This window comes from Chrysochloris asiatica, unplaced genomic scaffold (genome assembly GCF_000296735.1).
Source record: "Chrysochloris asiatica unplaced genomic scaffold, ChrAsi1.0 scaffold00054, whole genome shotgun sequence".
In the NCBI taxonomy this organism is placed as follows: Eukaryota; Metazoa; Chordata; class Mammalia; order Afrosoricida; family Chrysochloridae; genus Chrysochloris; species Chrysochloris asiatica.
In genome coordinates, this window is record NW_006408572.1 from 15,835,451 (window position 1) to 15,861,471 (window position 26,021).

General features: G+C 42.0%; 1 protein-coding gene across 1 annotated transcript in view; it reads left to right on the forward strand.

Moving 5' to 3' along the window:
- ARHGAP44 (Rho GTPase activating protein 44) overlaps positions 1-26,021 on the forward strand; it is a 226,997-nt gene that overhangs the window by 105,625 nt on the left and 95,351 nt on the right. Inside the window, exons 4-5 of the mRNA XM_006863511.1 lie at positions 9,579-9,618; positions 9,991-10,095. Coding sequence (XP_006863573.1) covers positions 9,579-9,618; positions 9,991-10,095 — 145 coding nt within the window. The remainder of the gene's footprint in view (positions 1-9,578; positions 9,619-9,990; positions 10,096-26,021) is intronic.

A 26,021-nucleotide genomic window follows, 5' to 3' on the forward strand; every position in this document is an offset into this window, starting at 1 on the left:
GCTATAAGTCGGTATCGACTCGAAGGTACCTAACAACAACAACAGCAGAGCAAAAGAGTCCTTGTGTGGTGCTTTCAGATAAGCACTGGACAGAAAGGTCGGTTTGAACCAAAAGGCCTGCAGTTCACGGTCACCAGTTGCTGTATACAGGATCACTATGCAGTGAACCCAACTCAATGATACTTACCAACAAGAGCAGAAGGATGGTCATAGCAGACTGGTGACGCCCCAGTAGCATCTGCTGTGTAGTAAACAATAACATAGCAAAGTTCCTTTCTAGTTCTGATTAATGTACTGTAGGTATGTAAGGTGTTAGCATTAGGAGAAGCTGATTAGGAGGACTTTGGCGGAAGTTCTGCTATGTTTTATCGGGTCCCTGTGAGTCGTAATCGACTCAGTGGTAGTGGGTTTTTTGCTTTGGTGTTTTCCTTAATATGAGTGGACTGCAAAAAGTTGAGGGATAAATAGAATTAAAGGATAATGGCATTTTCCCATGAAGTTTTTGAAGCCCCCTCTTAGAGTTTTTTACTTTTGAAGTTATATACTCTTGGGAGAATTTGATAGCAGTTAAAGGTCTTCTTCCCTATACCCCTAAAAATGCATGTGGTTTTGTCCAAGATGGGAATCCCTTTTTGAGTATAACTTTTCCCCTTATGTTGGTCCACTTCTGTCTTGTCCTTTACTTTTCAGGATGTCATTTTCTTCTCATTAAGAGAACTGTCTTCATTTAATAACCTCTCTTTGCCGCTCGGATACAGCTTTTGGTGGCTGCTGTGCCATGACTGACCCTGTACCGTATTCCTGGGCAAACCCTGCCCAGTCTTGAAGGCCTGCCAGTGCCTAGCTCCTCCAGCCCTGGGCTGTGACTCTCCACTGCACTTCTTAGTATCAGAGCCTGTGGGAACGTTAGTAATTAGTCTAGTGATTTTAAAACTGCGAGCATTATTGGGGGCGGGGGGAGGATGTAGTCCAGAGGTGGTGCTTTAGGATAAGCACTGGGCTGCCAACTGCAAGGCCAGTGGTTCAAACCCGCCAGCCATTCTTCAGAAACCCTAAATAGGGTCATTATGAGTAGGAACCGACTCGACAGCACACGACTAACAACATCTCAGAACAAAATTAGCCTTGAACTCTTCTGCAGCCATAGTTGAAACTGGAATTCCTTGGAGGTATATAGAAAGCCTTTTGTGCCCATGGCACTTTCAATATTCTCATTCAACACCATAACTCAAAAGCATCAATTCTTCTACAGTCTTCCTTATTCACTGTCCAGCTTTCACATGATTATGAGGTTATTGACCAATGGCTTGGATCAGGAGCATCTTAGAATGACTTTTGAAAGAGTTTATTTCTCTGAAAGGAAAGTCCCAGGTTCAGTGGTGGTGGGACAGGATCCGTGACTCACTGGTATCAGATCTGACATCTCTGTGGTTCTCTTTGTCACATATTTACCATCTTACCACCATGTCTTACCATTCCAAACAGGAAGAAGGGAAAATGCTGGGCAACTTGGTCTGACTTGTTTTTATCAGGAGAGCTAAGCTTTCCCAGATGGCCCTGTAGCACACCTCTACATCCCTGCTTTGTGAAAAGTCAGTGGCCCAGAAATGTGTGGGTTTATTCCACTGGTCCTCTTTGTCTTATGAGTTAGGACCGGGCCACATAGGAGACTGGGACAGGATTGAGCTGTCTGCCCTCTGCAGTGGAATACAGCAACAAAAGAAGGAATGGTGACTGTCTTGGAGCCAGTGAACAGAGTCTGTCAGAGCTAGTGTGGCGAGGTAGGGCAAACAGCTGTTTCCAGTCGTAGCTAGGTTTATAAATCCATTGCCGGTGAGTTGATTCTGATTCATAGCAACCCTATAGGGCGGCATAGAACTCCTTAGGGTTTCTGAAGACCCCCAATGAGATGGATTGGCACAGTGGCAGCAACTATGGTCTCCAATGTAGCAACGATTGTGAGCTTGGTGTAGGGCTGGGTAGCGTTTCGTTCCATTGTGTGTAGGGTATGAGTCAGTACTGACTCAATGGTGCCTAACAACAATAACAACAACAATTTCTTTATCCAAGAGTTCTGGTGGCACAGTGGGTTAAATGTTGGACAGCTAGTGAAAGGTCAGTGGTTTGAACCCACCAGCTGCTCAGTGGGAGAAAGATGAGGCTGTCAGCTTCTGTGTAGGTTTATACCTTCCGAAACTCCTTGAAGCAGCTCTCCTCTGTTTTATAGGGACACTGAGCATCGGGGCGAACTTGATGGCAATTGATGGGAATTTCCTCAGCTGGAAAGTAGATTCTAAATCAGAAATGGTGTGTGCCAGGGCTGTATCCTTTCACCACATTTATGTTGAGCAAGTAATCTGAGACCCAGCTCTGTAAATAAGCATGTGACATCAGGATCTGAGGAAGACTCGTTAACAAACTACAATATGCAGTTGGTACAGCCTAGCTTGAAGGAGCTCTGGTAGCGTAGTGGTTACGAATCGGTCTGCGAACCTTAAGGTCAGCGGTTCGAAACTACCAGCCGCTCCGCGGGAGAAAGATGAGGCTTTCTACTCCCGTAAAGATTTACACCCTCGGAAACCCTGTACAGGGTCGCTATGGGTCGGAACCGACTCGACGGTACTTAACAACAACAACAACAACAGCCTAGCTTGCTGAAATTGAAGAGGACTAGAGGCACTTACTGATGAAGATCAAGGACTGTAGCCTTCAATGGATTACTTCTCAGCATAAAACAAAAATCCTTGCAGCGGAACCAATAAACAACATTACGATAAATGAAGAAAATACTGACGTTGTCAAGAATTTCATTTTTCTTGGATCCATAATCAATGCCCATGGAAACAGCAGTGAAGAAATTACAAGATGACCCCCTAGATAAACAGGGTAGATAGTGATGGACGGGCAACTTGGACATTGGCTACCCAAGATGGGGGGCTCCAAAGGCAAGAAGTGACTGGCTTACAAGCTTTCAAGAGGGAGCCTAGATCGAGAGGGTGTGGAGGAAGATAGACTTTCCACTGAGTAGTAGCCAATCTGTCTGGACGGGGCTGATGAAAGGAGATAGGGATAGGACTCTTGTGGTACAATAGTGAATAATTGTTATCAGGACTGATTGTGAGGGTTGGAAATGTAGACATTTTGTAGCAAAAGGAGGGGAGTGGTTAACTTTGTAGTCCATGAGCGGAGGTCCCTGGGACCATCAAGGGAGAAAAGTGGAGAGCGGGACCCTACCCAGAAAAGCAGTGACACCAGAGATGGAAGCAGAGACATGACGTGGGGAGATGGAGTGGCTGGGAACTCTAGACCCAGAGAGGGAGAGGAGCTGTGTGTTGAGAACCAGGGGGCAGGCTTGCAGGGTATACCCTTTGGTTGGTTGATGATGCATGGAGGGGATTGTAACCATGGCAATGAAATTATATCGGATAGGATGAATGTAAAGCTAATGTTCCCCCATGTAAACTATCACATAATTCACAATAAAACATTTTTTTTTAAAAAAGAAATCACAAGTTGTATTACACTGAGCAGATCTGCTGCAAAAGACTTCTTTAAAGGATTCAAAAATAAAGATGTCAGTTTGAGGACTAAGTTGCACCTGGCCAAAGCCATGGTGTTTTCTGTTGCCTCATAGGCATACAAAAGTTGGACCAGTGGATAAGAAAGGCCAAACAAGAATTGATCCTTTTGCATTATGACGTTGGTGAAGAATAGCAAATGTACTGTGGACTGTCAGAAGAATAAACAAACATTGTCTTGCATGAAGTACAGACAGAATGGTTCTTAAAAGTGAGTATGATGAGACTTGGTCTCATGTACTTTGGACATGCTGTTCACAGGATTCACTCTATAAAGAAGGACATCGTGCTTGATATTATAGAGGATCTGCAAAAAAGAGAAAGATTCTCAGTGAGAAAGATTGACCCAGCGGCTACAAGAATGGACTGAACCCTAACAAAGATTGTGAGACTTGTGTAGGACTCGGCAGTGTGTTCTATCATGTGTTGTTGTTAGCTGCCATCGAGTCGGAAGCGACTCATAGCGACCCCATGCACAGCAGAACGAAACAATGTCCGATCCTGGACCAACCTCACTACCACTGACCACCTGGCCAATCCATCTCGTTGGGGGTCTTCCTCGTTTTCTCTGACCCTCCATCTTACCCAGCATGACATCCTTCTCCAGCGACTGTTCCCTCCTGACAATGTGTCCAAAGTATGAGAGACCAAGTTTGGCCATCCTGGCCTCCAAGGAGCACTCTGGCTGCACTTCTTCCAAAACAGATCTATTGGTTCTTTTGGTAGTCCATGGCACTTTTAGTATTCTCCTCCAACACTACAACTCAAAGGCATCAATTCTTCTACGATCTTCCTTATTCACTGTCCAGCTTTTGCATCCATATGAGGTTATTGAAAATACCATGGCTTGGGTCAGGTGCACCTTATTCCTCAAGCTGACATCTTCGCTCTTCATCTATCATGTGTAGGTAGGTTCATTATGAGTTGAAACAGACAGAATGATGGTACCCAACATAATAGTGTAACACTTTTCTCATCCAAAAAGTGGGGACAGTAACACCCCAAGTTGTTATGATGCATGTAAACACTCAGCGTAGCCCCTACCAGGCATCAGGCAACAGGAAGTAATTGGTGATATCTGAGGAAGTATGTAGGTACAGCAAAGACCATGTGAGTGAGGAAGGGAGACACCCACAGTGGATCTGAGGAGATGGGTGAGAAGGATCGTGTGCTGGCTGAGAGTTGAGTTCTGTGGAGCCTAGTCGGGGACTGAGGATAGAAAGAGAGGGACAGAATCTGACAGTATTGTTTTTGGTTGTCATCAGGTTGAGTCCTGATTTATTACAACTCCCTTCACAAAGGAACAAAACACTTCCCGACCCCTGCCCGTGATCAGTTACACATCAGATCTTTGATTAATGGGGTTTTCATGAGCTGATGTACAGAATTAGATTGCCAAACCAATCTTCCTAATCTGTTTTACTCCAGAAGCTTCACACCACACCAGTCTCCACTGACAGACAGGTGGTGCTTGAGGGGCATTGACCGGGAATTGAACTCCAGTCTCCCACATGGAAGGCAACAGTTCTACCACGGCACCACCAATGGCTCCTGGCTGAAAATATTAGTGATCCAGAATTAGGAGTATTTGGAAACTTGTTGCACATTGGAAGTCGGTGACTTATTTATCTGAAATAATCTGTAGTGAGACTACCTGTGCTTTAAACCCACTTTACTACTTAGATCAGAGTCTTGGTGTGGTGCTGTGGGTTAATGCACTGGACTGCAAAGTTGGTTTAAAGCTCACCAGCAGCTCCTCGGAAACCCTATACAGGGTCGCTATGGGTTGGAACCAACTCGATGGCACTTCACAACAACAACTGCTTAGATCGGAGATCTCTGTGATAGCAGCTGAAAATTTTTCATTGCTTAGCTTTTGGTTCACCTGCATTTCTTTTGTGTCGAGGCCAGAATTCCCAGGTCAAACCTCAGGGACGATAACAGTCATGGTTATATTCTTTAGTTCTGCGTTCTCTAAAGACTGTTTAACACCCAAGATGTACTTGTTAATTGGTGTTGCATGAAATATATTTTCATATTTCCATAAATTTGCGGAAATGGTGGGTTGACCATAAGTAAGCCATTGTATCATTGTAGGAGTTTTCTGAGGCTTTAATGGCAGCGATTGTCTTCAATGCTTCTGAGACTTATTTGTCCACAAAACCCTTTCACTCCAGAGTGTCCTCTGAGTCTATTTTTACCTACAACACATTTTTTGGGAAATAGCACGGTGACCTACCCAGCTCATGTGGTGCTGGTGGTAATCAGGGTTTCTGTGGGTGGTGTGGCTTGCTTTCCTGAAGCTCAGAAGCAGAACAGCGTACAGTTTTTAGATCAATTTGCCAAGGCTCTATTTTGTTTTACTCTGTTGGTGTGCAAAATAAAAAAAATGTGCAAAAGACAGGACTTGTACCCAGATGACACCTACACAGAGCACCTCATCCATGCAGTCATTCTTTGGAGTGACTCAGCCTCAAAACATAGCGGATCACTTCTCATGATCTTGTCTTGAATGATGCTCTGCCTTTTCATGTATAAAGATGAGGCTGAAAATACCAGCCTTCCTAAAAATAGTATCGGTTTGCTCGCCTCCCTTCCTGGAGTCAGGTCTTGAATGCTCCCTTAAAGTGGAGTCAGAGTCCCTGAGTGATACAGATTTGGTTTACATGTTCAGGGTTGGAGGGTTCAAATCCACCCAGAAGGGCCTCAGAAGAAAAGCCTGGTGAACTACCTCCAGGAAAATCCACCATTGTGTAACTGTGATGGACAGTTTTACTGACATATATGGTATCAGCATGAGTCAGAGTCCACTCAAGGGTTACTGGCTGGTTTGGTGAGTCTTTCCCCTGCTCAGTGGAACATGATTCTAGCATTTTATTATTTTTCATTTTTAAATAAGTTTGGACTAAGCACTGGACTACTAACTGTAAGGTTGGCAGTTCAAACCCACCAGCCACTCCTTGAAAACGCTATACAGGGTCACCATGAGGCACTCAACAACAACAACATGACCTAAATTTTAAGAACAAACTTGAGTAGAATTAGTCCTCAGCATAGGATCCGTTACCTTCACAGAAGGGACTTTGCTGCTCTCTGTAACAACTGTGTAGCTGCAGTGTTTGTGCTGGTGATGCTAGATTGCATGGTGTTGCTTTCTGAGATAAAGACAGCCTTTATTTTTAAGTGAACGGTAGTAAACATTGTAAAAAATGTTTCAGTTTTTGTGTTATTTACTTTTTAATTTTGTCCGAATCATTGATACCAAGCTTATGCTTAATACTTAGTATTTAACTAGATTGATAAGATTTTATTTACTTTTACATTGTTGTTGTTTTTTATTGTTAAGTGCCATTGAATCAGTTCCGGTTCATAGCCACCCTGTATAGGGTGTCCGTGGAGCGGCTGGTGGGTTTGAACTGCCAAACCTAGTTCAAACCGACATTACTATACAGCATTACTGCAGGATTCCATTTTATCTTATTTTATATATAGATTATGTTGGAGTCCTGGTGTGGCACTGTGGGTTAATGCACCAGACTTCAAAGCCCTTTGAACTGAAAGGTCAGCAGTTCAAGCTCACCAGCTGCTCCTCGGAAACCCTCTACAGGGTCGTTATGGGTCGGAACTGACTCGATGATACTTAACAACAACAACATATATTATCCTGGTGTAGCGATGCAGGTTAAGACGCTGGACTGTGAGGTCGGTTTGAACTACAGATTCAGCGGTTCAAGCTCACCGGGCGCTCCTCGGAAACCCTACACAGGGTGGTGTGGGTCAGAACCGATTCGACGACACTTACCAACAACAGCATAGATAGTAGTGTACAGTGACCATTATTCCACATCCTCACCATTTGGCATTATTGAACTTTTGGCATTTTTGCCAGTTGGGTGGGAATAAAATGGCATCTCCTTGCGGTTTTACTTTGCATATTCCTGATTGCTAATGAAGTTGACCAAATTTTCTTGTATTTGTTAACCACTGAAATTTCTTCTTTTAAGAAGTGTTAGTGTTTAGCCCATTATTCTGGGACATTGATTTTCTTTCTTTTTTTCTTTTCTTCTGGTTTACTTGTAGGAGCTCAGAGTCTGGACGTTAATCCTTTCATGATTATATTTCTTACATATATATGTCTCCGTTTCTGACTTTACTTTCGCCTTTTTTTAACTGCCGTAATAGAAATGGACAATTTTAATGAAAATTTTAGGGCACATCAAAAAGTGTTTCTACAAAATCATAGAAACCCTTAATAAACAAAAATATCAAAATGTTGGAATAGACTCGATGACAAGTGGCTTTGTACACTGGTTAACAGAGGCTTTGGGGTGCATGTTGGAGGGGAGATATAGCACCTCTCAATAATGACTAGTGTGCCAGCCCCGACCCCCCTCACTCTGCCCCAGCTCTCTTTCCCCTTGGGACTTGGTCTGTCCTCATGTCCCTGAGACCATTCTCAAACCAAGTCTGTCTCCATGCCATTGTCCCTGGGCTTGGCTCCCTAAAAATCTGCCTCTACAGTCTTTCACACAGACATGAAAATTCCTTGATTTTTTTTCCCTCCTACCCAAGAAAGTCATTATTTATATTATTTCTCAGTAGGCATTTAGCCATTCTTTGTCTAAGCCTCTCTCCCACACACTAAGTCCAAAGTTTTCTTCTTTTCAAAACCCAAAAGATATATCTCCATCTTGGTCTGTACATTTCCAAAAGTAGTATTTCCATTTCTCTCTTTCTTCAAAGAATTCCGCGTTATTTTATTTGTACCACGTCAAATGGCAATTGTGGTATCCTTGAGGGACTCAAAATATGTTCCTTTTCAATGTTCTTTGAGTTTGTGGTAACAGAACAAAATCTGAAGGGACAAGATCAGGACTGCAGAGCAGATGGAGTGAGGTTTCCCAATGAGATTCTTGTAGGACAGCCCTTGGTAGCCTCAAAGAATGAGCAGGTGCATTGATGGGGGGAAAAATGCCTCAGCATAACTTTTTTTCTTACAATGCAGTTTTCAATTTTCTTAAAAATTCTTAATATCCCACCTTTGAGTCCTCCCAAAATGCACATGGTATAATCATTGATAATTCTAATAAATGAAGTCATTCAGGCGCTGTGTAAGAACCCCTTGGTGGTGCCATGCTTATGTTTGGACACCAGCTGGAAGGTCGGTGTTTGGAATACACCAGTCCCTGCTGTGGAAAATCCACTCTGTAAAATGACAGCCTAGGAAGAAGCCCTGTGCGGAATTGCACTTTGCTTTACAGGAGCACTCTGAGTTGGAGTCTACTCAAGGACGTCTAACACAAGCTCTATGTATGTTATTCCTTTCCTCAGAGTTCTTATGCTTGATTTGTTTTCATGTGAATTGGCAGTTTCTGTGTACGTGTATGTGTCTTTGCATGACAGAAAGTGAGAGCGTGAGCATCGTGCGCACATGTAGGAGCATTCATTGGTTGAGCTGCATTTGTGCGAACTCAGAAATTATTTATCAGGAATGCTCTGCTCCTGAGAGGATTTACATTGGCAGCATGATGTGAGGCAGGGGGCGCTAACAGGTTGTGAGCCCTTCAGCCACCTCCCACGTCCTTTCCCTGAAAGTAGAAATCTGAGAGTGTAAGTCTCCACTTTCTGGGGTAAACTGGGCTGCCAGTCTTGGGGGTGATATTTATAAAAGAAGCATATTTGTTATTGATCCAGGTTTCAGTCTGTTGTAGAACTCTCAGGGTATATTGTTTGTGGTGAGATGATTAATCAGCACACCAGTAAATTCCTGATTTAATTGCTGTACAATCTCTTATTTGGAATTCTGCTATCTATGTGTCTGTTCCTCTAGTCTTGCCATGCTGAAGAGTTGTTGTTGTTGTTAGGGCCCATCGAGTTGGTACCGACTCATAGCGACCTTATGCACAGCAGAACGAAACACTGCCCGATCCTGGAGAGTGGGGAATAATTATGGTACTGTGCTTCTATCTTTAATGATTTGTTTCTCTGTTTTCTCTTTAGGGCAGAAAAGACTGAAGTTCTGAGTGAAGACCTCCTTCAGGTAAGTTGTTTTAGCTAAGACATCAAAGAGATTTAACTCTGAGAACTGTCTATCCTTCTCAAACCACGAATCTAATACAGACTGTTGAGGGACACGGTGTTTTGTCTACTACCACAGTACATTGCATTGTGAGTGGAGGTTTCGGTGAAGTCTTTTGGGAGTGATATAAAGTCATTTCAATGTGGGGTCAGAGTAGGAGATGTCAGAGACACTCACCCTCTTCTAGTTCTCCAGCTTCCGGTGCTGTCTCTCCTTGTTTCTCTGAACACATGGTCAGAGTCCTTTCCCATGACTACTGTCCAGTGCCGCCACAAACCCACTTCTCCAGACCTTGCCTTCTGCCCATTAACACCACCCTCTGTTGCGCCACAGGTGGAGAAACGTTTGGAGCTGGTGAAACAGGTTTCCCACAGCACCCACAAGAAGCTGACCGCATGTCTCCAGGGTCAGCAAGGGGCAGAAGCCGACAAGCGCTCAGTAAGTACCAGCCTGGCCTTTGTGTCTTAGGCTGGGGGCTCAGCAGAACCAATGAGACTTAGGTGTGGGGGTTGGGAGAGGTGGTGGGGAGGGGGTCAGAAAATTGTGGAAAAATGGAATTAAAAGATAATGCAATTTTTCCACTAACTTTTTGAAGCCCTCTGTATCTGTTGAGCCCTAGTGTGGTGCTGTGGGTTAATGCGTCAGACTGCAGAGTCATTTGAACTGCAAGGTCGGTGGTTCAAGCTCACCAGCTGCTCCTTGGAAACCCTATACAGGGTCGCTATGAGTCGGAATCGACTTGACGGTACTTAACAACAACATAAACATGGAGTCCTAGTGTGGTGCTGTGGGTTAGTGTGCGGGGCCGCAAAGTTGGTTTGAACTGCAAGGTTGGTGGTTAAGCTCACCAGCCGCTCCTAGAAAACTCTATACATGGGTCAGAACCATCTCAACGGCACTTAACACAAACAACATATACATGTAATGGAGTCCTGGTGTGACTGTAGAATAAACACTGGACTGCTGACCATAAGGTGTACGGTTCAAACCCACCGACAGATCCTCTGAAACCCTATACAGGATAAGTATGAGTCAGAACCAACTTGACATAACTTAATAACAACAACATATATGTGAATGAACCCTGGTGGCACTGTACCATACGCATTGGACTGCTAGCTGTAATGTCAGAGGTTCAAACCCACCAGCTGCTCCTCAGAAGAACCATGAGGCTGTGTGCCCCTCATGGACAGTTTTGAAACCCTCTACAGGATGACTGTGAGTCTGAATCTATTCAGTGGCAGTGGAAGTCTACCTGTGAGGGAGCCCTGGGGGTAGGCATTGCCAACGTCGTTTTACCAGACTGTGGGGTTTCTTTTCTTCTGCAGAAATCTTTATCGATGAGCATGAGTATCTGGTGTTTAGGAAGTCCCAGTTGTGTGTTTACCTTCTGAGGTTTGTACATTTTTAGTTATGCCTGATAGACTCTTAATGCCATCAGTTAAGCCCCCTAAGTTTGCCATGCTGAAGAGAGTAAATTAGTTTTGTGTACAATATTGAAGTATGCATCCTGTTTCATTTTTCTGCAAACGAATATCCGGTTTTGCCAGCACCATTTGTTAAAGAGACCATTTCTTCATATTTAATGGATTTTGATCAACTGTCCGTACATGGATGACTTTGTTTCCAGGTTCTCAATTCTGTTCCATTGGTCCATTGGTCTCTTGTTGTCCCAGTCAGTACCAGACTGTTTTGACTACTGTGTCTGAATACCAAGATCTGAGATTGGGGAGTGTGACCTCTACTATTTCATTGTTGTTCTTCAGTAATGCTTAACTTACCCAAGAACTCTTTCCTTTCCTTTTAAAATTGGTGAGTATTTTCTCCATCTCATTAATGACTGTTGGAGGAATTTGGATTTGGAATGCATTATATCTATAGATCACTTTAGGTGGTATTGATGACGTCACAATGTTATGTCTTCCTATCTGTGGACCAGGAAGTGTTTCATTCTATTGTGCACAGGGTTGCTATGAATTAGAACCAACTCTATGGCTCTTAACATGAAGAACATCCATGCACATATTTTCCCATTTGTATAAGTCTCTTGCTTTTTTTAAGGAGCTCTGGTAGCATAGTGGTTACGAATCGGGCTGCGAACCGCAAGGTCAGCAGTTTGAAACTACCAGCTTCGGGAGAAAGATGAGTCTTTCTGCTCCCATAAAGATTTGCAGCCTCGGAAACCCTATGCAGGGTCGCTATGAGTCAAAACCGACTCCACAGCACATAACCACCACTACCTTGCTTTTATGAAGTAGTGTTTTATAGTTGTTGTTGTTTTTTTTTTTGTATAAGTCTTTTTATATTTGTGTTGTTGTTGTTAGTGCCATCGAGTCATTTCTGACTCATAGTGACCCTGTGTACAACAGAATGAACCACTACCTGGTCCTGCATCGTCCTCACAAGCATTGCTATGTTTGAGCCCGTGGTTGCAGATACTCTGTCAGTCCATCTCACTGAGGGTGTTCTTCTTTTTCTCTGACCTTCTACTTTACCAGCATGATGCCCTTCTCCAGGGACTGGTCCCTCCTGAGAACATGTCCAAAGTACACCAGATGAAGTCTTGCCATCCACGCTTCTAGGGTGCACTCTGTGTACTTCATTCAAGACAGATTTGTTTGTTATGGCATTTTCTAGTTAGATTTGTTCCTAAGTATTTTAGCTTTTGATGAACTACTGTAAATAGTGTTTTTTTCTGATTTCCTTTTTGGACTACTCTTTGTTGTTGTTATTGTTAAGTACCTTTGAGTCAGTTCTGATTCATAGCAACACTGTATACAGTTTCTATGTCTGTCTGTTTACTTTTCTATTTCTGGTAGTATATTGTTAATCTTTTGTTTTCTAGTTTCTAACTATTTTGCCATTTTGTGCTTGTATTGTTTTCCTTAATTTTTCTAGAGTTTTGTCTTTGTTTTCCTTGTTTTTAATCTGTGTTTCCTTGACCTCTTTGAGGATCCTATAAATAAGCCATTTTAATTCCTTTTCAGGTAGTACTATTGCCTTATCTTCCTCAGCAATATTTCCTGGTCCTTTATTTTGGTCATGTGTTTGAGCCATTTTGTCCTACTTCTTTCACAAGGACTTTTTATGAAGAAATATTAAGAAGACTGAAAACTATGTTGTTGAGACAAAGGCCAGGAAAGTTGTACTGATCTTCCTCCCGCCCCCATCAAAACAATGCATGTGGTAATTCTTTGAGGGTAGCAAGGGCTGTCCTCCCAGAATTTTGTTGGGAAACTTTACCCTATCCACTCAACAGCTCTGATATTGCCTCTTTAGACTTCATTTTGTTCCCCAAACTCAAAGGACGTTTGAAAGAAACACAATTTCAGTTTCTTGAGGATGCCCAAACTGTTGTTTTCATGTGGTGTTACGTCAGAGAGTACAAAATTCTTTGAGGAAGAGTTAGATGGAAACAGTGTCTTCAGAAGTGTCTAGCCCTAGATGGAGGATACATTGAGAAACAGTAGCTTCACATTTTGTACTTTTGTTTAATAATGTTTTCAGTGATTTTTAAAAATTCTTCCTACGTTGGTGGCAGGCAAAATAAGAGTGAGAGGAGGAATAACAACCCAGTACTGGACCCGGGAGGTTAGGGGTTTAGAGAGTACAAGAGGCTGCAGCTCCTTGCAGTGTGCACACTGCTGCAGTAGAGGCTTCTGCCCTACCAGCAGAGAGCTTCAGGAGTGGAAGGTACCATAAGGGTAGCCGGCAGTCCTCAATGTTTTGTTTCAGCACATGCAAACTGTTGCTGTTTGTCACCTCTCTTTAACAAACTCATCAGCTCTGTAGCAGTTCAGTTACAGTTTACCACACTGGAACTTTTTATCATCAGCCTTTAAAGGTTTAGGTCTGAAAGCCATGGTGTGGGGTTGGGTGGGAGGACAGACAGGCAGTGGTTTATTTTCCAAGTTAGCAGTGACCAATATTACCCAATGTTCTCTGAGTTCTACTGGATTCCTTATATGATGGGGAATAGAAAGGATATGAATTATGTTTCCATTTTACTCCCTTAATCATGGCAAACTCTTGGTTAGTTCACAGGCTTTTATTTTTATTGAGACTCTCAATATAATAAAAAACATACATACATAATCCTTAGCACTTCTCAACGGAATCAAGTTCAATGAATAAATTGTTAATGTGGGAAATTGTTTCTTCACCTTATTCAACAAATATTTAGGAAGTAGCTGGTCCGCCATGCAAGGCAGTAGGCATGCCAAGGGTCCCTGTCTGGAAGTTTACAGGCCAGGCTAGGGTTAGGATTATGGCTCAGTGTAGGCTAGGCATAGATTTCCTTTTATATTAGGTTATGGTTACAACTAAGGGTAGTGCTAGGGACAGGGTTTGGGCTAGAGCTTAGGAGTAAGCTTGGTCTAGTTTTATGGTTGCAGTTAGGCTTATTTTAATCAATTTCAGTTTTTTCATGAAGTCTACTTGATTTCTTCTTCGTTAGGAAGTTCTGTAACTATATTATTTCCTCTTTTTACTTTGTTTGGTATTTTTCTGTTTTTTGTTTGGGTCTCTATTTTCAGTCTTACAGGTCTATTTTACTTTGAATACTTCTACATCTGGGAGTTCTGGCGCTGTGGAATAAAACACTAGACTGCAAGGTCGGTTTGAACCATAAGGTCAGCGTTCAAACTCGCCAGCAGCTCCTTGGAAACCTTATATGGGGTCACTCTGAGTCAGAACTTGGGTTGAGTTCTAAGTGTTATGAATGTTAGTCTCTGGTTGTCATCTGCTATTGTTGGTTCTCTGTTCAGAGAACTCCCTCTATTATTTTTTGTAAGGTTGGGCTGCTTTTTACAAATTTTTTAAAATTCTGTTTATATGAAAATGACTTCATTTCACCAACATATTTTATGGACAGTTTTGCTGCGTACATGATTCTTGTGGGCAGTCTTTTGTTTTAGAGTTTTATATGTTATTCCATTATCTTCTTGCTTGCATGGTTTCGGCTTAGAAATCAGAAATTGGTCTTATTTGTTCTCCTTTGTTAGGTAATTTTTGTTCTTCCTGAGCTGCTCTCAGGATTCTTTCCTTAACTTTGGTTTTGAAAAGCTCGGTTTTAATGTCTTGGTGTTTTCCTTTTGGGGTCTATCCTGTTTGGACTTTGTTCAACTTCTTGTATGGCTATCTTCTTGTGTTTTATGATGTTAGAAAGTTTTCTTCTAGCAACTCTTGGATACTATTCTGTTTTTGTTTTTAAATATCTTACTGTTCTCGAATTCCTATCACACATAAATTATTCCTCTAGTCAGTGTCCATATGTATTAGACGTTGTCTGGATTTTTTTGTTCTTTTTTTCCAATTGTTCCTCTAAGCAGATGAGTACTGAGAGATTTTCCTTCAAGCTCAGTAAATTAGCTTCCTTTAATTTAATTCTGCTTCTTTGCCTTTTCAGTGAAATATCTATTTCCGAAGTCTTAGTGTTAATCTTCTGGCTTTCTGATTGCTGTTTTTGTATGATTCCCATTTTTTCATCTATTTTGCCAGTTTTTTCCCTGAAATTTTCTATAGTTTTGCCTATGTTTTCCCTGATTTCATCTGCCATTTTTTCAATCATTCTCTCAGTCTGTGGTTGTTGTTGTTGTTAAGTGCCGTCGAGTCGGTTCCGAACAATAGCAACCCTGTACAGGGTTTCCGAGGCTGTAAATCTTTACAGGAACAGAAAGCCTCATCTTTCTCCCATGGAGCAGCTGGTAGTTTTGAACTGCTGACCTTGCGGTTCACAGCCCGATTCGTAACCACTACGCTACCAGAGCTCCTTCAATCTGTTGATGAAGGTGCCTAAATAGCTTCCTTTTGAATTCCTTACTAAGCAGTTCTGATACCATTTCTGGTATTATATTTTCTGATTCTGTATTTTGGTCACTTGTTTGAAGCACTCTGTCTTGTTGTTGTTTTTTTTGTGTGTAAGCTGAAATGGTTTCTATTAGGCATTGTGGTGTCATATTCATATTAAATTGATGATTGAATATTGGTGTGTTCTCAAGGCACTGAACATCTGTAGCCTGGTGGATACAGTTAGTGGATGCTGGAAGTGCGAATTCAGTTTCCTGTTCACTATGTAGTGTAGTTCAGAGTAGATTCACATGCCCCAGAAGCAGGAGTGCTATACTCGGCACAGACCCCAGACAGATCAGAGGCTGTGCAGGAGGGGTTCCACTACATCCTGGGTTGGAGAAGGTCAGGACTGGTCATGCCCTTGGCCAAGAGGGCAGGGTTTCTTCATTTATAAAATGATAATAGCAATGATGATTTTCTATCCAGTGGGATGGTTTTAAGAGTTAAATAAAATGTCTACCATAGTGCTTAGCACAGGCAAGTGATAAATAAGTATAAGCTGGTGTTTTCATTCGTGCCCCCCACTATTAGGCCAAAGAGGCCATTGTGAACGGTAGAGCACCAAACTCTAAGTCTCTTGCAGGGTGAAGCATAGAAGAACTAGTTGCCTCAGCCCACAATAGGAGGAGAGTGGTGGTGGTGGTTATGTTCCGTGGAGTTGGTTCCGACTCATAGAGAACTTGCTTAGGGTTTCTGAAGTATAAATCTTTACAGGAGCAAAAAGTCTTATCTTTCTCCTGTTGAACAGCTGGTAGTTTCGAACTGCTGACCTTGAGATTAGCAGCCTGACATGTAACCACTATGCTACCAGAACTCCTTAGGTGGGGGGATAGTGGGCAGCAGTTTTCAGAGGTGAGGAATATACACAGTGAGAATGTGTGTGTGTGTTTGAGGAACAGGTGAGTAGTACCATGAAATTTGGTTTGCCTCTCGGTCATCCTGCAAACTGTGATACTTATGCCTAAGGTAACTTTTAGCGAGAGCCATCATGTCAGACATTCAGATTAAGCACATCCAAATCCTGGGATGTTCTGTCTCTCACTCCTGTTAATTCTTAAGGTAATATTAAAGCTCTCAAGTCAGAGAAAAGTATTTATTTTAATTGTTGCTTGTCATCCTAGAAGATCACTGGGCATGGTGAACCTGGCTGAGGTGTTGCCTGAGAATGCTCCTCAGTCTGGATCCTTGCCTGTGAGGGAAATGTATTTGAGCACCTTGTTAGGTCTTTGGGCAGCTTCATCTTTCTAAGGCTCAGTATCTTGGTATGTGAAGTGGAGAGGAGAGAAGAGATGGGAAAGGAGCAGACGATCCCTTAGTCCTAGGCAGCCGCAAGTTTAATTGAGATCCCTACAGTGCCTGGAGCTCTTACCCTCAATCAATGGCTCTCCCTTCTTCTCAGAGCAGTTCTGGGTAGGTTACACTCCACTGACTTCTTTGAATCTACTGCCTTGAATACAGCTTGTCATTCTTCCCTTTTGGCATGAATGTATACCACCTTAATTTAGCTCTCCCTTTCTCTTTTCACTGGAAAAGGGGTCATTGGATGTCTTCCTTCTAGTTTCTTGGCTCTTAAAGTCCTGGTGTGGTGCTGTAGGATAAACACTGGACTGCTAGCCATAAGGTCGGCGGTTCAAACCCACCAATTGCTCCTTGGAAACCCTATGCAGGCTCGCTGTGACTCTGAACCGACTTGAGAACACTAACAACAATGATGCAACTACATAAATTAAAACACATTGATTTTCATGGACTTTTACCCAATTTAAAAATCCTTGGGTGGTACAAATAGTTACTGAACTCAGCTGCTCACCAAAAGTTGATGCTTGAGCCCACCCAGAATTGGGTAGAATTAAGAGGCCTGAAGATCTACTTCCCAGAATTCAGCTGTTGGGAACCCTGTGGAGCACACTTATATTCTGCTCTGACACACGTGGTTTGCCCTGAGTCATATTTGGTTACCCAGGTAACTTCACCCCATGCCCTTGGAATCCAGCCGTTCAGATTAGCTTTACCATCTCTTCTGGAGTGCTTCTCTGCTTACGAGAGTTGCCTCTGCCAAGTGTGTAAGCCCTAGTTGGTAACAGTGACACCAGGAGTAGAAGATTTGTTTGAATATGTTTTCTTATATAGCCGTCAAAATAAAAAAGGATGAGTCAACTATATATGTGACAACAGGAAATGATCTGAGATGTCCCTTTACTTGAATGAAGGAATGCAAGGCAAGAGTGGTGGAGGTCCTCTGCTAACCTTGATCAGGGAAATGTATTCACACACACATATGTACTTACCACCAGGTCTGCATAGAATATTTACAGAGAAATACATACACACCGTGGTCATTGGCATGCCTCTGAGAAGGGGAATTAGATGACTGAGGGATAAGGATTCTGTGAGATTTCCACACACTATAAACCACTGTGTCATATTCTTATATTTTCTCAAAAATGAATTCATTTTTATACAGATAAATATGATAGAGCTTGAGCAAAAGATTATTTCCTTGTTACAATCTTAAGACTGAAGAGGCACACTAAAGGGAACTTCCAGTAACCCTAGAGTTGACAGCCTACTGGAAAAATATACTAACTGGTAGGTAAGTGAAGTTTCCCCAAATATAGAAAAAGATTAATCTAATTGGTGATAATTCTCTTGTCTTCTGATACTTTGCCATTTATTGCTACCCTCTTTGCCAACTAAAAGCATCTCAAAGTCATGAGGAAGGGTCTAAAGTTACTAGAAATGATTAGAGAATGATGCTGTTTGCCTGGTTCGGGAACCCATCCAGCCACACCTCTTCAGTAAACACACTTGGCTGTCCCTTCACCATCTGCCCTAGAAGACTTCTGGGAAACCTTGTACTCTGCCAGTGCCTGTTCTTGACTTGACCTTGAGGTTGATTTGTCTAGTTGCCCATGGGTACTGATTGCTGCTCAGCTCCCTGACAGAACTTAATGGTCTAATCCTTCTTTTGACATTTGGACACATTCCATTCACCTATCAGTAAGTATGTTTCTTTAAAAACTGTCACCTCCCAAGAACAAGCAAGTTGCTTGCCCAGGAGACATCAAGGCAAGTGGTTTGGTCCCCTCAACGCAAACCTCCTTCCAAGACTAAGACTCAATGGAAATACGTACTCTGATTGCTGACCATGTTCGTCACCGATAAAGGAAGTGAGGGAAAAACAGCAATGAAGCTGCGAGCTAAGGCCTACAACGTTCAAAAGACTCCTGTGAACCTGGGTGGAGACCTGGTTGGCCAGCAGTGTGGGGACTCTTGGGCCCAGAATCAGTGACATAGCCACAGAGGGCTAGAGTGGAGAGTGAAGCGTCCAGCTGATAAGAAGAGAGGGCATATGCACAAGAACACCCACACTTGCAGACAATACCCACTTGACCTGGCTTCAATGACTGGATGATCAGAGCTCAACTAGAAGAAGAAAGAAAAGGATAAAAAGAGTAATCTGATACAATTTGATGAACTTTACCTATACCTATGGATGCAGTAGCTCAAAAGAGGGAACAAATCTTTACAGCAAGGATCATTCCCACCCCCTCCATACGCAGAGTGGACAGGGATGGGCAACTGGGACATTGGCTACCCAAAATGGGGTGGCTACAAAAGCAAGAAGTGACTGGCTTACAAGTTTTCAAGAGGGAACTTAGATCCGGAGGCGTAAGCAAGGTAGAATCTCCAGAGTAGTATCCAATCTATCTAGGCAGGGCTGATGAAAGGAAATGCATATAGGTCTCTTATGATATAATAGTGAACAATTGTTATCAGGACTGATTGTGAGGGTTGGAAATGTAAAGATAGATGTTTTGTAGCAAGGAGGAGCATGATTACATTTTAGCCTAGGAGCGGAGATCCCTGGGACCCTCAATGGAGAAGAGCAGAGAGTGAGACCCTACCCAGAGAAGCAGTGACACTAGAGATGGAGGCAGAGACTAGATGATGACGTGGAAAGATGGAACAGCTGGGGACTTTAGACCCAGAGAGGGAGAGGGACTGTGTGCTGATGACCGAGGGGCAGCCTTGTAGGGTATATCCTTTGGTTGTTGATGATGCCTGGAGGGGATTGTAACCATGGCAATGAAATGATATACGATAAGATGAATGTAAAACTAATGTTCTCCCATGTAAACTATCACATAATTCACAATAAAACATTTAAAAAAAAAAGATGCATTGAGATAGAATTTTGCAAGCTTACTCATTGCGAATATCTGTTTTCAACAACATACAAGGAAACTATATATGTGGATCTCAACAGATGGAATAGACAAGAATCAAATTGAATACATCCATGGGAAGAGAAAATTGTTGTTAGGTGCCATCGAGTGGTTTCCAACTCATAGTGACTCTATGCACAGCACACACACAAAAAACAAAAAAACGGAACTGTCACCTCTTTGGCTTTTTGAGCCCCATTTCGCATGTTACAGGTGAGATCTTCTCTTAACTTGCTGATTTGCTTTTTCCTAATATAATTGGGCTTTACAAACTTCATGAAAAATGTTCACAGTCTTTTCATTCTGGTTTCCCATCCACTTTATGAAGCCCTCTTATAGCTCTGTAGGACAACTAGAAAACGATGCATTACTACTGAACTGTTTTAACCAAAGACAGTGTTCTATTTAATTTGACAGTGTGGGGTATTTCCTTATCCTCCGAATAAATGCATCTGACCTTCTTTGAGTAGGCATGCCGAGAGGCAGGGAGGGGCATGCATTGTAGATACCTTGAAGGTTTTATAAACTAACACAATAGACTTTCTATCTGTGAGCTTACTTTGTAAGTCCTGTGAACTTCCTACCAGCTTTGATGTTTGATTTTCCTCCAAGGTTTTCCTTGGAGATTGTTCACAACTTGTAGGGTCTCCTAAGGATGCTCACACCAGATGCCTAAAATTTAGTGGAGAGAGGGATTTCTAGCCCTCTTGGTTCTTTCAAGTCATTTTGTTGTCTCAGGATTGAGGAATTTCAGTTTTCTTTATAATTTCCTGGGAATCCTTTTTTATTTTTAATTTCGGAAAAGTGTGTATGTGAGTGTTTATACATATGCATGCACATACACAATTTGCCGTTTTAACCATTTTAGTGTGTAATTTAGTTATGTTTAGATATTCACCATTTCGTGCAGTCATCATCAGTATCTATTTCCAAAGCTTTTGCATCAACCCAAACAGAAATTCTATATCCATTTAAGCAATGATTTCTATTTCCCTTTCCTCCCAGCCCCAGGGAGAACTCTATAGTCTGCTTCTGCCCATTTACCTATTTTATATATTTCACACAGCTCTCCTTTTGCACCTAACTTGTACCATTGAGCATAATGTTGTCAAGTTCACCCATGGTGTAGCATGGATCAGAATTTATTTCTCTTCATGGGTGAATGATAATCCACTGTATGTGTGTACCTGTTCATCCATTCATCTGCTGATGGAAACATGAGCTGTTTCCACTACAATGATCATTGACTTACAGTGGTTTCATTTACATCTGATCATGCTTTTTCTCCAGAAACAAGCCCTCTAAGGGTTACCTTTGGAATAACCCCCCAGTGCCTGCCTCTGCCATCGAGGCCCTATATGATCTCACTTCTGCCCTCCCTGGCACTCACTGGGCTCCAGCCATGCTGGCCTCCATGGGCCTCTTTAGCATACCACACTTTACTATGTCTCTTTCAGCGTTCCCATGCTACACTGGGTTCCTACTCTAGGCCTTTCACCTTGTAGTTTCCTGTGCATGGGTTGATCTCGCCCAGATCTTGTTGAGTCCTGGCTGACTCTGGTTTTGGTTTCCAGTCTCACTTGTAAGTCCACTCCTCTGGAAGGCCTTCCCATGCACTCTTCCTTTACCCCACTGCTGCCAAACTCCAGCCACTAACTTGTTCTCTGTTATCCATAACTTTTTGAAATTGTCTCCCTTGATTATTTCTGTATTCATTATTTGCCTCCCCATTCTTGACTCCATAGGAGTCCTGATATGGTGCTGTAGAATAGGCACTGGACTGCTAACCGCATGATTGGAAGTTCAAACCTACCAGTTACTCCTCAGAATCTCTAGACAGAGTCACTATGAGTCAGAACTGACTCCACGACAACTTGCATATACGTTGCATGAGAGTGGTGTCTAGTGTGGCAAGGCTAGTGTGGTGCCTGGGTAGGCTTTCTGTAAATAGTAGATAGACAAATTACATTCCTGATGAGGTTGTCTGTGTAATGAAGCCAGGAGGTCCCACAGGAAGAATATTTATGTAGCCTTGAAGACTAGAAGATGGGAAGCCATGCTGGCAGCTTTAACCTGCTTGTTTTTGCCCTGTTATCTGTGTGTACTGGTGGGTCAGTAAGGAGAGAGCTCATTGCTAGTGAGGAGGGCATGGTGGTCCTGCCCTGGAGTGAGAGCAACTATTGCATCATTCTACATGCTGTGTGCCTATCAACATTGGAGTCTTTCTTTTGATATTCCCACATTAGTTGTTATGATTATGTGTGAATGCGTTTTTCGCTTTCTTGATCGTAAATTTAATTATATATTAAATTATGTGAATCCCCTTCTCCCACTCCTGGTATATTAGTTTGTTGTGCTGTGGTGGGTTATGTATTGCTGTGATGCTTTTAGCTTTGCCACCAGTATTCCAAATACCAGCAGGGTCACCATGGTAGACAGGTCTCAATGGGCTGGGATATGAAAATCAGCCAGTCAGAACACTATGGACAAACCATTTTAAACTGGAGGAGTCATTAATAAATTATAGGATAACCTCAAAGAAAATCAATACACCTTTACATCAAATCAAGAAACGAGAAAACCATGAAGATTTTGTAAACATTAAAACCATAGCAGTGAATACATGGACAAGGAAATGCACAAAATGAACTCAGCATGTGAAATATGTGGAGCAAAGAAAATAGCAGCACCACACAAAAAAACACACAGCAAAATGACTGCAATCAATTCATATCTATTGATAATTTCATTGAAATCGATGGATTAAATGTACTAGTCAAGAGATATAGAGTAGCAGAATGGATTAGAAAACACGATTCTTCAATATGCTGTCTACAAGAGGCATACCTTACACACAAAAACAAAAATAGATTTAAAAAAATAAAAAAATGTATTTAGCTAATGCAGTAAAAAATGAGTAGGACTGATATACTTAATTTCTGATAAAATAGACTTAAAGCAAAAACTAACGTAAGAGACAAAGAAGAAGATTATCTCAGGATAAAAGAGTCAGTTGAACAAGAACATAGCCATAGTGAATATCAACAAAAGAGCCTCAAAATATAGAAATCAAACTCTAATAAAATTGAAGAAAGAAATAGATGAATCTACAATAATAGTGGGTGATTTTAATACACCACTTTCAAAAATGGATAGAACAACCAGAAAGAAACTTGACAAAGACACAGAAGAATTAAACAACACAGTCAGCCAACTTGACCTCATATTTATACAGAGCACTCAACCCAACAACAGCACAATACACATTCTTTTCCAGTGCACATGGAACATTCTCCAGTATAGATCATGTTGGGTCACAAAACAACCCTCAGTAAATTTAAAGACATCAAAATACTACAAAGATCTTTTCAGATCACAATGCTGAAAATTAGAAATCAATAATAGGAAGATCAAGAAAACAAAATTAAATACATGGAAATTGAATAACACCCTGCTGAAAAGATATGTTGTTGTTGTCAGGTGCCATTGATTCGGTACTGACTCATAGTGACCTTATGCACAACAGAACGAAAACACTGCCCAGTCCTGGGCCAAATTCATAATTGTTGCCACGCTTGAGTCCATTGATGCTGCCACTTTGCCAATCCATCTAGCTGGGGATTTTCCTCTTTTTCTCTGATCCTCCACTGTACCAAACATGATATCCTTCTCCAGCGACTGGTCCCACCTGACAATATGTCCAAAGCATGAGAGATGAAGTTTGGCCATCTTGGCCTCCAAGGAGCACTCTGGATGCACTTCTTCTGACACAGATCTGTTGGTTCTTTTGGCAGTCCATGGCATTTTCAATATTCTCCTCCAACACCATGACTCAAAAGCCTCAATTCTTCTACGGTCTTCCTTATTCACTGTCCAGCTTTCACATGCAATAAGGTTATTGAAAAGACTATGGCTTGGGTCAGGCGCACCTTAGTCCTTAAGCTGGCATCTGTGCTGTTCAACACGTTAAAAAGGTCTTGTGCAGCAGATTTGCCTAATGCAATAATACATCATTTGATTTCTTGACTACTGCTTCCATGAGTGTTGATGGTTGATCCAAGAAGAATGAAGTCCTTGACAGCTTCAATTTTTTCTCCATTGATAAGAATGTTGTTTATTGGTCCAGTGGTGAGGATTTTTGTTTTCTTTACATTGAGATGCAATCCATACCGAAGGCTGTGCTCTTTGATCTTCATCAGTAAATATTTTAAGTCCTCTTCACTTTCAGCAAGCAAGGTTGTATCATCTGCATATCGCAGGTTGTTATCAAGTCTTCCTCCAATCCTGATGCCACGTTTTTCTTCATAGAACCCAGATTCTCAGATTATTTGCTCAGCATACAGGTTGAATAACTATGGTGAAAGAATACAACCCTGTCACACACCTTTGTTAACTTTAAACCATTCAGTGTTCCCATGTTCTGTTCGAACATCTGCCTCTTGGTCCGTGTATAGATTCCTCATGAGCACAATTAAGTGTTCCGGAATCTTATACTTCGCATTGTTGTCCATAGCTTGGCATGATCCATACAATCGAAAGCCTTTGCATAATCAATAAAGCACAGATAAACATCTTTCTGGCATTCTCTGCCTTCAGCCAAGATCCATCGGACATCAGAAATGATATCCCTTGTTCCATGTCCTCTTCTGAATCTGGCTTGAACCTCTGGAAGTTCTCTGTGAATGTATTGCAACCATTTCTGTATTACCTTTAGTAAACCTTTACTCTCATGGGATAGCAAAGATATTGTCCAATGATTTCCACATTCCCTTGGGTCACCTTTCTTTGGAATGGACACAAATATGGATCTCTTCCAATCAGTTGGCCAGATAGTTGTCTTCCAAATTTCTTGGCATAGATGAATGAGTGCCTCCTTTGCTGCTTCACTTTCTGGAAAGATTTCAATTTTTATTCCATCAATTCCTGGAGCCTTGTTCTTTGCCAATTCCTTCAATATACCTTGGACTTCCACCTTCAGTATCACTGGCTTTTTTTTTTTTTTTTTTTAACTTTGCTTAATCCTTATAATAAACCTATGAAGCAGACAGGCTAGGTGCACTTAACTCCATTTTATAGACAAGAGTGGAAACATTGTTCCCACATTTAGTACAAAATAGATTTGGATCATAAACCCATAAATTTCCATCCTCACAACTACTTTCCCCCTATGATTTAGTGATACCTCCTTTTAAAGTAATCTGATTTCACAGTGTTTTACACCATAAGAGTAACAGCTCCAATAAATCTATTGACAGGTTAATTCTTGAGCCAAGCACCCAGTTACCTCATAATCTGGAACATTTTAAGGCATTCTTCTACCTCTAACTCATTTACACAACTATGTTTGAGACCCCCATGAGCCAAAACTGCAGCAAAGCAAATCTGAAGGGACCCAAGGACACAAAGGTCAAGACTTAACTTGAGTCTGGTACACTCTCAACTGTTTAGATGGGTGTGCACCTTATTTAGGGTGGACAGTCTGTCACTCTGCCCTCAGGAGTCCTTTTGTTGGTCTACTGTATCACTGCTAGCTGAGCAGAGGGCTGTATTTCTAGAGTTCAGAATATGTAAGGGAAAGGCATCACCAAGGGTCTAAAGAAGCTGCCCGTCTAAGACTGCAAACACCATGACAAACCAAGAAAATGGTGCACTTGTTGCCTAGTGGAAACAAGGTGTCTATTGCCTTAAGTTGTGTCCTTATTATGAAGCATCTTGTGTGGCACTGTGGGCTAACGCATTGGACCTCAAGGTTAGTTTGAACCACAGGGCTGGCAGTTGAAATTCAGCAACCGTCCTTGGAAACCCTAAACAGGGTCACTATGAGTGGGGACCAACTTGGTGGTACTTAACTGGTTTGAAGGGAAACAGCTATCTTTGTAAGTTTTGGTCCGCTACAGGATATCGAGTCAGAGTAGATGAGCAAAAGCAGGAATCTGGGTGACCAATCCTGATAGAGCATGACTTTCTCCATAGGTGTATGGGTCCCGGAGAAGAGTCTAAAATTCCATTTTCCTGGGGAAGGGGTCCTTTTCATAGATGCTCAACAAGGTCTATGACCCAAGAATAGATTAAAGTCCTGAATTAGAAAAAAGACAGTTGCAGGCTAGGAAAAGGAAGCTACAGATACAGGTATAGCCAGTCAAATTTGAAAGCTCTCAAATCCACCAATAAAACAGATAATGGACTTCTAGAGACAACTGAGCATCCAGCAGAGGTTCAAGCTGGATTCAGAAGAGGCCGTGGAACGAGAGTTATCATTGCTGATGTCCGATGGATCTTGGCTGA